This window comes from Cetorhinus maximus, chromosome 15 (assembly GCF_964194155.1).
Source record: "Cetorhinus maximus chromosome 15, sCetMax3.hap1.1, whole genome shotgun sequence".
Classification (NCBI taxonomy): domain Eukaryota; kingdom Metazoa; phylum Chordata; class Chondrichthyes; order Lamniformes; family Cetorhinidae; genus Cetorhinus; species Cetorhinus maximus.
Window position 1 is genome coordinate 83,200,110 of NC_135893.1, and position 12,991 is coordinate 83,213,100.

The following is a 12,991-nucleotide window of genomic DNA, read 5'->3' on the forward strand; positions in this document are numbered from 1 at the left end:
GATCCAGAGAGTGAGCATGTTTGTTTTCTGGCTTTGGACTGTTTGACTCATCTCTTCAGCTGGATCCCACTCTCTGCCAGCATCACCCCGACTCTCCTGACTACCATCTTCCACTTTGCTCGTTTTGGCTGTGATACCCGTGCCAAGAAATTAGTTGCTGTGAATGGAAATGGCCACAATAATAACATCATCCAGGAGCGAGGTAAACTGGGTGTATTAGCCATGTCCTGCATTAACGAACTCATGTCCAAGAACTGTGTCCCTGTGGAGTTTGAGGAGTATCTACTGCGTATGTTCCAGCAGACATTCTACTTGCTGCAGAAAATCACCAAAGAGAACAATGCACACTCCATAAAGAGCCGCCTGGAAGAGCTAGAAGAAAGGTAAGCCTTGTAGATACCCTAGCATAGGAGGTATGGTGCGGGGGCCTGCTCTGAGATTACTTAGTACACTGTTTGGAAACAAATGCATTTTGGATAAGCCTGGCTTTGCCATCATCTGCTCTGCATATGGAGTTTGAGCCCAAAGTGAAATTGTATGGCAACATGAGTATCTTGCATTTTATTCCTCTACATCTTAACACTAATATTTAAAGTTTGCTCATTTCACTGTGGAAGAAAAGTCTCCTGTTTTATGAAATCCTTTAAAAAGGAAATAATGTGTAGATTCAGATTTGGATGTGAAGATCAAAAAAAAAATCAGTTTAACATCTCTCATAAAGAATTTGCACTTCTGTAAGTAGATGGCCGCCTGTAAGACCTGCTGCCCTGAGCTTCTGTAATCCAGATAACAAGGGAGATAATTGGCTCTAAAAGTTAGCATGGTTTCCTTGCTGGTCTGATTCAGGATTTATTCACCACTGTAGCACTCATAGCAGCCCTTTGAAAGCTCCAGCCACAAGTAAAATAAATATAAAAGTAAGAAAGATCAAACAAACTAAGTTGCCAGAGCTCACAGGCTGTTTTGTGGATCTGTAAGTTATACACTGGTGTGTAGTGTATTCTTACAGGACTTGCCCTGTTGTGTGCAGGATCCAAACATGAACTTGAACTGGAGAGTATGGCTGGGCGTTCCTGTAACCTGCAGATTGTACAACACAGTCCTCTTAAAAATACAATGAGCTCTGTTCTGCTCGATAAGGCAGCAAGTATTAAAAGCTGAACAGTAGTAATGAGAAATTCTCTGTCAAACATCATAACATTGTGAAGACCTAGTTACCATATGATTTATGAAGCAGCACATGCTGTCTCCATTAGCTGCAACTGGTTGGTAGTACTGTGAAGCTTGGAGCTGGACATATTCATCGCCCAGTTGTGTTTTAACAGTATTGATTAGCTGATCGTCTGCTGGCTGAGAGATTGAGGTCAGCATTTCCTTATTAACTGTATCATTGACCACAGTTCCGAGTATAAGGATAACTCGATGGTGTGCAATTCCTTTGTGTATCTGGAAATATTAATGCAAACCTGTGTGGCCACTATGAATGAAGGCTTGAGGTGCAAAGGCACCACATTCTGTAATGCTGAGTAATACAAAGTTAGTTAGGCTAAGATCTGTTGGACAGCAGTAGAGGTACTACAGTTGGTTGCAGACTAGGGAGAGGGGAGTTGGCCAGAATAGCTGCTCATAATCATTAGGTGTGACTGGATGCTGAAAGGTACATGTGTATTTTTGCACCTGTGAAGGAACCTGGCTCAACAATCATGCTCACTGTTATGGTTGTCTAATCCAGTGGTTTTCAATTTTTTTTTGATTGAAGGGTCATGTTTCAATTGCATTAGTAATGTAGTAATTAGTAATGCATTATTTTTCAAATGCATTAGTAATCACTGCACCCATCTAAATGATAATACAAAATGAAAAGTGTGTTTTAATAATGCTTTTAAGAAAACAGATTTTGCTTACAGATATTTAGTTGCAGATTACTTTCAGATGTAATGATCTATGTGCCGTTCTTAGCGCTGCCCCATTGCACTCCAGGTGAGACAGCTAGGCCACTGTGCGCTGCACATTTGGTGACCACACTCCACTCCCGCCTTCCAGCTTGCTCCAAGCCCACCACCTGCGCAGCTGTAAAGCCTGCCCTGTTCAGTAAACACTCAACCTCAGTTTAAGGACCACTGGCCTAGCCCACTACAGCGGATGAATAATAGCTATTGATGAGGTCTCTGCTGACAGCACTTGTGAATTGTGCCGTGGCATGAGTCACCGCCTTTGGGAGAGCACGGTAGGAACCCACAGTAGGATTGCTCGGGACAAGAACAGCGAATGTGAATGAAGTCCGAGTCTGGTTTGGATTTTTGTGTGAACGACCCAAGTTGCTTATGACTGGATTTTCTCTTGCTATGTTTCAGATATTGGAGTGAACAGTTGTCATCCTGTACGCAATGGTTGCAGGGCTTTTTGTTATAATGTAAATGACCTACATTTCTTGCAGTAATGTGTGTTTATCAGCTATCTTCTCCATTGTGTTTTTAAAATTTTGAGATTCGGCTTGTAATTACTGTCTTGAGTATCTCTATCTCTGATCTTTCCCTTTTAGCTATGTGGAAAAGTTCACTGACTTCCTACGACTTTTTGTGAGTGTTCACCTGCGTCGGATCGAGTCCAACTCCCAGTTTCCAGTGGTAGAGTTTCTGGCCCTTCTTTTCAAATACACCTTTCATCAGGTGAGACCGACTTCCTGTGACCTGTACTTTAGAAAGTGTGTACAGCCTATAGGTGGAACATTGGATCTAATAATGGGGAATAAGCCAGAGCAGATTTTTTTTTAAAAAGTAGGGGGGCATCAAAGCAATAGTGACCATAATATAATAAGCTTTAAGATAATGGTAGAGATGGACAAATGTATGATTGTCCAGGTTAATAGATTGGAGAAAAGTTGACTTTGAGGGGTTGAGCATAGAACTTGGTAAAACAAAAATGGACAGCAATATTGGCAACAGCGGTGTAGATCAACAACGGGAAACATTTAAAATAGTGTTCAAAAGAAAGCAGGAAAATATTCTGCTGACAGGAAAGTGCAAACTGAGCATCAGTGGGACTCCATGGATGAATAAAGACCTAAGAGAACAATTGAGGGCTAGAAAGGAGGCAAACATTAAGTACATCGAGAGAGAAGAGTACATGATAAGGAGGAATACAGAAACAAGGGGAGAAGTAAATAAATCAATTAAGGAGACAGGAACAATGAAATTAAATTTTCACGGGACTGGAATAAAATCTTTTACAGGCACATCAGTTAAAAAAAGGCTGTGATGGGAGTAGGATCACTAAGCGATAGGCAGGATAATACCAATGATAACAATAGAAACATGGCAGAAATATTAAATCCTGTTTTGCTTCAGTGTTTACCAGGGAGATAGGCAGGTAGACTTGTCATTGAATGATGAGATGAATGATAAGATAAGTACACTTAAAATTATTTTATTAAATAAACTAAAATTGAGGATCTTGTCCGGATAGATTGCATTCTCGTAATTTAAAATAATCTATGGAAGAAATAGGAACACAGGACTTATGAACAGGAATAGGCCATTTGGCCCTTTGAGCCTCCTCCAGCATTCAATAAGTTCACGCTGATCTGGTTGTGGTCTCAACTCCACTTTCCTGCCTGCCCCTCCATACCCTTGACTGTTTTGTCTATCAAAATTTTATCTAACTCAGCCTTGAATAAATTCAATGACAGCCTCCACTGCTTTCTGGGGAAGAGAATTCCACGGACTAATGACCCTCGGAGATAAAAATTCTCTTCCTCTCCGTCTTAAAAGGGAGACCTCTTATTTTTAAACTGTGCCCCCTGGTTCTAGTCTTCCCCACAAGAGGTAACATCCTCTTGGTATCCACCCTTTCAAGTCCCCTCAGAATCTTGTATGTTTCAATAAGATCACCTCTCAACAGAGGCTGTACGACACATATTTAATAATTCGTTAGAAGGTGTAGTGTCAGAGGACTGGTGGATAGCAAATATAATTACGATATTTATGAAGAGGGGAAAGAACATGTCCAGGAAATTATAGACCAGTCAGCTTAACATCAGTGGCAGGAAAAGTAATTAAATCCCTGCTGGAAGAGAGAATAGAAGAACATCTAAAAATGAAACACACAATAATGGATAATCGTCATGGATTTTAAAACTGAAAATTTTCCTTGACCAACCTTATTGAATTTTTTGAGGAGCTAACAGAGCTAACAAATGGTGGTAACGCAGTAAGTGTAGTTTATCTGAATTTTCAAAAGGCTTTTGATGAAGATGGCCCATAATAGTCTAATGAATAAGGTCAGAGAATGTGGAGTCAGAGGACAAGTGGCAGAATGGATTGCTAGCTGGCTTCAAGACAAAGCAGAGAGTGGGAGTAAAGGATAGTTATTCAGAGTAACAGAAGGTGGATAATGGTGCTCCAGAAGGATCAGTGTTGGAACCATTGCTGTTCACAATTTATGTTAACGATGATGGTAGATTTAGACGAGGAAAGGTGGAAGGAGGCTCGAGCGGAGCATGAGCACCCAGCATGGACTGATTGGGCCAAATGGCCTGTATTTGTGCCTTTATATCATATGTAGTCCTACAATATGTACCCTGTTTGTAGAGGCAACAAACATAATTTCTGATGTTTTGTTGTTACAGCCCAGTCATGAGGGTTATTTCTCCTGCCTTGACATATGGACGATATTCCTGGATTACCTAACGAGTAAAATCAAGAGTCGGCTTGCTGATCGGGATGAGGTCCTAAACAGGTCAGCTACTCGTTTAGTATTAGCCCTGCTTCCTAAGCGCTTTAGGTTGGGGCAATTTGTCATTTCGGTAACATTGGCTTACATTCTGAATAGTCAAGATTTGAGGAGCTCTTGAGTGTTCCTTGTGTTTGTGTGAGAGCTTCCTCCCTCTATTGGGCATCTTTATAAATCTTTTAATGTGAGAATACTCAAAGCCACCTTGATTTTTATTAATTGAGTAATGTAACCCAGCCGCAGTTCCTGTGCAATGTTTGCACGACATTTGAACTTGGATCATAACACTATGCTATTAGAACAGGAGCTGGACATTCAGTAACGACTGCAGTGCTTAATATTAAAGCTGGAGTCACTGTAACTCCACTAATTTGAAAAATTGAACACAACAGATCAGACAAACAAAAGTCGGATGAATATAATTTCTCAACCCACTCTAATTTCATCTCTGTAATGATTGTTGATTGAACGTTTTAGTCGATTTTCCTTGCAGTTATTTTAATTCCCCTGCCATGGTCTCCATGTATTTTAGGAAATCATGGTTTAAAACAAGGCTGCATGTTCAGTTGGATGTAAAAGATGCTTTGGCACTATTTGATGAACAGAAAGTGGTCACTATATCCTGACCTAAATTAATCCTGCAACCAATGCACCAAAGATGGTTTTTTTTTAAGTCATTCATTCTTTCGCTGTATGTGGGATCTGGCCTTGCTGAGCAAAACTTGGCTGTCAAGTTTGGCTGCATAATCACAACTGCACTTGTTTTGGCTGTAAAAACATTCTAGGGTGTCTTGAGAGCAATATGGGACACTGCATAAAATGCAACTTTCAGTTGTGCTCTGCCAGATTGTGGAATGCCTTTGTTGATGGTGTCACAAGTTACCGAAGTAGTTCCTTTGGAAAGGAAAGATGAGAGCTGCATATTTCAATAATAGTGTTGAAGTAGTTGAATTGGGAGGTCTAAGGATGGTTAGAAGTATCAAATTTTACATAGTCGCAGCAGCAATCAGCAAAAAAAACGATGCATAACTAGATTACTAGAGTACAAGTTGTACTATGCCCGGCTAAAACAGAGTTCTGGTCACTGAGACACGAGGGAGTCCAGAACCTAGAAGCAATGTTTAGAAGATTGACAAGACTGCTCCCCAGCATCAGAGGGCTAAGCCAGGAGGAAAAACTCTAGCAATTTAAGCTCTTATCCCTGAGAAGAAGCAACTATAAGGGGGACTAGTAGAGAAACACATGGCAAATGGTATAGACCTGATAAACCTGGAATTCTACCTCTAATTAAACCATGGCAGATTTACATTCAAGCCTGATATCAAGAATTTGAACGATCATTGTGTTGAATAATCATCTGAATGAATGGTGGAGATAGAATCTCTGGAACCACTTTAATAATTGGGTGCTGTATAGTACTGGGTCTGTGGGATCCTCCAGGATGTATGGGTCAGGTGATCTTTCTCATCTATGTCGTGAAAAGAAAATCTCCTTGGCTGCAAGAGGGGAAATTTGGAATCACTGACATGCGGATGTATAACCATCTTAACCTTTTAATATATTTTTTCTTTTCAGCAAAGTGGCCTTTTCTTCTGACCTCCGCAGTTTGCATTGCGGGGTGATTTGCACTTGACACTTTGTTCAAAGATGCACTCAACTCTAATGTGAAGAAAATTCCTCTTGGCCCAAAGATCCTGAAGGCAGCCATCTGAGAAGCCTCCTGGGAAAGCCAGAGCTGAGGATTTGAATGGCATTATTTTTGACATAGTTTAAGTTTACACACAATGCCCAGGATGTTTGACTTAATCCATTGCAGCAAAGTTCTCTCAGCCTCACTGAGTTGTATACCCATTAGACCTAATTTGAGCAATGAGATTATTGAGGTCTATTAAGATTCATGGGACAGAGCTGCTCAAGTCTGACATATTTGCTATATGATGTCTGCAATATGGAGATAACAGCTTGTTACCTGAGCTAAAGTGAGTCTATTTCCTTAGCTTAGATCTCGAACTTGGATAATTTTATTATATCTCTGAGCTGGGATATGTCAGGTTTCTCTCTGGCCATTTCTATTGGACAATACTAACGGTGTGCTCCAAAATGCCTGCTTAGCCTGAAGTTTAAATTTCCATGAAGGATGTTAGCATCTGTTGCAAACAGATGGGCATCATTCAGAGGTTGTGCGAGGGCACTCATTTTTTTTCTCCAGAAACCTTTCCCCATGCTGCAGGATGGACTTGCTCAAATGCCTGTATGCACATTCTCGTAATTGTTCATTGGCAGGGCTCTTTAGCACGTTCGTATTCAGTGGGTGGTTATTCTGCTTTCTGCAGTTCTCTTATCCACATGTATGATGGTGATACACAGGGATTGGCGGTGGGATGTAGTGACCAGAACTGTTGCAACCATAAGAACATAAAGTTCGAGAAAAGATCACTTGGCCCATTCAAAGCCCCTAACTTCCCCAGTGTAATTTCTTAAGCTCCTTCATTTGTCTCTGTCATGCCTATGAAAATATTACAAACAGTTATAATTTGAGTTTTTAAAACAGAATCTCCTAAATAGCTTTTTGCTTGATACAAACTTGCATTTGTTTCTGGTCTTGCTAGCCAGAGTTATTTTTCTAAAGCCTATGACTTTGGAAATCCAAAGGTTTATGTTTAATAAGTTGAAACATCATGTAGAATGACTCCATGTCTTTTGTGCTATAGTGTTGGCTTAAAAGTTTGAGCCTGCTTGTGAAAGTCTCTGAATTCCAATAGTTGTGACTGGTTAGATGTCAGCATATTTCCATGTGTGTCATGACCCAGGACAAGATATAGAAAGGAATGCTTAGGTTGTTGACTTTCAGACAATTAATAGAGTTGGGAGTACTGTTGGACCTATTTTTCCGATTAAAGGCTGCTCATCACCACTCAGTCTCTTATCTAGGAAGCTGCAGTAGTCAGAGTATTTATCCACCCTGTTCCCAGTTGGGTGATTGAAGGTTGACCTTTTTTTTTCAAGATACTTGATTTGGTTTAATCCAATGCAGTGATGCTGCTTTCATTGGGAGTTGAGTGCTTGTTGTTTCTTGAAGAACAACAGGCATAGCTAAATCTGAAGTTCAGAATCACCATCCTGCAGGGCAGTCACATTTGTCCTACTTTCCTGCTTAATATGGATGCACAAAATGTACCCAGTGACTCTACCCTTTCAGATGACTCTCAAATGTAGTATATTGCTGCTGCATCTAGATCTTAGACACAGAGACACCCTTCAAACTACCAGAAGCAAAATACTGCTGGTCTTAGAATCTGAAATAAAGCCAAGAAATGCTGGAGCACTCAACAGGTTATGCATCATAGAGAAGACACAGATTAACATTTGAAATTATTGATATTTCATCAGAACAACTCTGACAAAAGGCAATTGACCCAAAATGTTAACTCAATCTACTGATGCTGTCTGACCTGCTGAGTGTTTCCATTTCCTGTCTTTACCGGATTGCTTCCACTGTTGGCGGAGGTAACAAAGAGCTAGATACATTTATAGTTGGAGGTTCACAAACCCTCAGACAGGCATTTTAGCTGGTGCCTTTGCACCAGCTCCTTCACTTTGCCTGTGATTGCTAGGCGGCTGAAGTGTTGGTTGCCCAGACAGCAAATAATGTACTGGTGTCTTAACAACTGCACCTGAGCAAACCCCCCCCCCACCACCCCGGTCCAAACCAAGGAACACAACACACAACCAATCTTGGAAATGTGGATGATTTTGTCAAATTGCCCCAATCTATACGCCACCATTTATGGAACTACTTCTGCCTGAAGTGACTCCTTAGTATAAAGGTAAAAAGCATAATTTCACATCGCTACCGAGCATAGTTTGCTGCCTTCAACACAACAGGAAGCAGGTTTCTATACAAGACCACAACGTGACTCTGCAAAATGGGAAGTTTTCTCATATATTTGAAACTGAAAATTGTGTTGTTGCCTGCCTGGGCTGCCTGTAAAAGTAAATCCCAGGATGTGCGAGCTGAACATTGTACCTTGTTAATGTAGTGAGCAAATTAAATAGTTGTTCTGTAACCTGATGTGAGAATGTTATGAGTAAGAGGTGATTCAAGCCAACACTACTTCCTCTTGCAGCCACATTCTGCTAATCTATAAACATCAGAGCTGGAGTTTGTTGCTTTATGCGTAACTGTTAGTGAGCATTTCACATCTGCTTGTTGCACCTATACTGGGAAACATTAATTTTTGTGACATAGAGCTGCTCTGTTGTTCAAGTAGTTGAGACATAACTCATGCAAGTTGCTGGAAGTTTATCAAGTGGGGATACATACAAATTAGGAGCAGGAGGAGGCCACTCAGTCCCTCAAGCCTTTCCATATCCACCCTGTCAAATCCCCTCAGGATCTTGTGTTTCAATCAAACCGCTTCTTACACTTCTGAACTCCAAGTACAAGCCTAGCCTGTCCAACTTTCCTCATAAGACAACCTGCCCATTCCAGGTATTAGTCTGGTAAACCTTCTCTGAACTGCTTCCAATACATTTACATCCTTGCTTAAATAAGGAGACCAATACAGTATACGGTACTCCAGATGTGGTCTCACTAATGCCCTGTATAACTGAAGCATAACCTCCCTACTTTTATATTCAGTTTCCCTCGCAATAAACAATAGCATTCTTTTAGCTTTCCTAATTACTTGCTGTACCTGCATATAACCTTTTGTGATTCATGCACTAGGACACCCAGGTCCCTCTGTACCTCAGAGCTCTGCAATCTCTCACCATTTGGATAATATACTTTTTTATTCTTTCTGCCAAAATGGGCAATTTCACATTTTCCCACATTATACTCCATTTGTCAGGTCTTTGTCCATTCACTTAACCTATCTATATCCCTTTGTAGCCTCCTTAAGTACTCTTCGCAACTTACTTTCCTACCTATCTTTGTGTCATCAGCAAATTTAGTAATCATACCTTTAGTCCCTTCATCCAAGTCATTTATATGAATTGTGAAAAATTTGAGGCCCCTGCACTGATTCCTGTGACACACCACTCGTTACATCTTGCCAGCCTGAAAATGACTCATTTATGCCTACTGTTTTCTGTTAGCTAAGCACTCTTCTATCCATGCCAATATGTTACCCCCTACACCAGGAGCTTTTATTTTCTGCAATAACCCTCAATCTGGCACCTTCTCAAATGCCTTCTGGAAATTGAAGTGCAGTACATCCACCAGTTCCCCTTCATCCACAGCACATTTACTTCTTCAAAGAACTCCAATAAATTCGTTAAACATGATTTCCCTTGCACAAAATCATGCTGACTCTGTCTGATGCCTTGAATTTTTTGAAGTGCCCTGCTATAATATCTTTAATAGCTTCTAGCATTTTCCCTATGAGAAATGTTAAGCTAACTGATCTGTAGTTTACTGCTTTGTCTCCTTTTTTGAATAAAGGAGTTACATTCACTATTTTCCAATCTGATGGAACCTTCCCCAAATCTAGGGAATTTTGGAAATGTAAAACCAATGCATCAACATCTCACTAGCCACTTCTTTTAAGTCCCTAGGGGAAACTCCACCAGGACCCAGGCACTTGTCAGCCCGCAGCTCCAATGATTTGCTCGATACCACTTCCCAAGTGATTGTAATTTTCTTGAGTTTCTCCCTCCCTTCCATTTCCTGATTTACAGCTATTTCTGGGGTGTTACTTGTATACCTCTATAGCGAAAACCGACGCAAAATACCTGTTCAATTCATCTGCCATCTCCTTATTTTCCATTATTAATTCCCCAGACTCACTTTTTCTATAGGATCAATGCTCACTAACTTTTTTTTAAAGTATCTATAGAAACTCTTACTGTTTGTCTTTATATTCTTGGCTAGCTTTCCCTCACACTCTTAATTTTTCCCTCCTTATAAATCTTTTAGCCATTCTTTGCTGTTTTTTTATATTCTGTCCAATCTTCTGACCTGCCACCCATCTTTGCACAATGATATGTTTTTTCTTTAAGTTTGATACTATCTTTTAACTACTTTAGTTAACCACAGATGGTGGGCCCTCCCCTTGGAATTTTTCTTTGCAATTTTTCTAATTTGCCAGTTAATTTTAGCTAGCTCTACATTTATGCCCTCATAAATGACAAGCTCCCATTATTTCTTCCTTTATTCCCCATTCTAGTGTGTGGTTACTGTTAGGGTGCCTTTACGCCACTGCTACAAGTGACTTCTTGCCACTATCATTTCTCATCTCTACCCAAACTGCTTCTACACCCTGTTTTCCTGAACTTGGGTCATCCCTCTTCTGTGCAAATACCATCATTAATTAACCGAGCCACCCTTCTGCCTTTTCCTAGCTTCCTGCCATTCCTAAATGTCATGTTCCCTTCAATATTCAGGTCCCAATCTGTTATCCTGCAGCCATATCTCTGTAATGGCTGAGATCATATTTTTATTTGCGTTATCAGTTCATTGCTGATATTTTTAATGCTATGTGCATTCAGATACAGAGCCTTTAGTTTTGACCTTTTTAAAAATTATTTTTGTAACCTCTAGCTTTATCTGCTGATTTACACTCAGATTTGTACTCTGTCCTTTCCTGTCATGATCGATTTATCATTTCCCATATTGACACCTTTGTCTCTGGCTTGTCTCTACTCTTGGATTTGCCACATCTTCCCATATTTGATCCCTTGCCCCAACTATTTAGTTTAAAACTCTCTCTACTTCCCTGGCTATGCTGTTTGCTAAAACACTGGTCCCAGCGCGGTTCAGCTGTAGACTGTCCCAATGGTACAGCCCCCACTTTCCCCAGTACTGGTGCTAGTGGCCAATGAACCAGAACCCACTTCTCCCACACCAGCTTTTGAGTCACACGTTCATCTCTCTAATTTTATTTATCCTATGCCAATTTGCACGTGGCTCAGGTGATAATCCAGAGGTTATTACCTTTTGAGGTTCTGCTTTTTAATTTAGTGCCTAGCTCTTCATACTCTCTCTGTAGAATCTTTTTCCTAGTCTTACTTATGCCATTGGTACCTACATGGACCATGACCACTGGACGACTCTTGCCTTACTGCAAATGCATTTCCAGCCATAAGCAGATATACCAAACCCTGGCACTGGGCAGGCAACATAGCCATCTGGACTCATGCTCTATCTCCCTGACTATGCTGTCTCCTATCACTACCGCATTCCCCCTCACTCCCCCAACTTGAATGTCATCCTTCGCCATGGTGCCATGGTCAGTCCGCTCATCCACCTTGCAGTCCTTCCCCTCATCCGCACAGGTAGCAAGCACCTCATACCTGTTGGGCAAAGTAAGGGACTGAAGCTCCTCCATCACTGCATGCTGGTTCCCCTTACCTGCCTGATTAGCAGTATCATCTTACTGGCCCTGTTCCGTGACCAACTCTAAAGTTCTGCCTAATCTAAGGGGAGTGACTGCCTCCTGGAACAAAGTGTCCAGGTAACTCTTCCCACCCCTGATGCCCTGCAATGTCCACAACTCAGACTCCAGCTCAGCAGCTCTGAGCCAGGATTGCCTAAGCTGCAGACACTTTCTGCAGGTATGGTTGTCCGGGATTACAGTGCCTTCCACAGATTTCCATGTTCTGCAGCCACGGCACACCACCGGCCCTGCCAATTCTGTTCAACCTTATTTATTTAATTATTTAATAGTTTACGCAGATAAAAAAATAGAAAGTTGCACTCACCTAGCTTGGAAATGAGGAAGGAAGCTCGCCAACCACTGGAGGCTGAAAGGAAGTAGAAAAGGGGAACACCTCTTTCATCCCTGTGCAAAGAATTCTCACCTGAACCAAATTCCAAACTCACTCAAATCTACGTCTCAATCGGTGTAGTCTGGTGTCTGTGTGCCCCTGTCTGTCTGAAGTAGCTGAACTCAAATCTTTAACACCAGCAAACTGGATCATTCTGTTAAGAAAAAAAATCAATCTTTATATCTGAACCAATACATCTGAACTGTTAACTTCATCACTGTCGTCCCTTTGTAGGAGAGGGTAATTGGCTTAGGGGGCTGTCATTATGGAACATAAATACAGTGGGCTATTGGATAATCTTCCCCTGCCCACTTTGTAGTGTAATCTTGTTCTAAGACAGCCCTTCAGTTATATTTCTCCTAACATCTTCATCAATTGCTTCCCAAAGTAGCAAAAAGCTCAGTAACCATTTGTGGGTAATTATCCAAAGTGATGTAACTCCATTGTTAAGTTGGGGGAGAAAGACATTCACCCCAGCAAGCCTGTCTGT

General features: G+C 41.1%; 1 protein-coding gene across 1 annotated transcript in view; it reads left to right on the forward strand.

Moving 5' to 3' along the window:
• xpo6 (exportin 6) overlaps positions 1 to 12,991 on the forward strand; it is a 122,173-nt gene that overhangs the window by 69,396 nt on the left and 39,786 nt on the right. The window contains exons 7-9 of the mRNA XM_078558752.1: positions 1 to 383; positions 2,543 to 2,669; positions 4,628 to 4,737. The exon at positions 1 to 383 is cut by the window's left edge and continues 3 nt beyond it. Coding sequence (XP_078414878.1) covers positions 1 to 383; positions 2,543 to 2,669; positions 4,628 to 4,737 — 620 coding nt within the window. The remainder of the gene's footprint in view (positions 384 to 2,542; positions 2,670 to 4,627; positions 4,738 to 12,991) is intronic.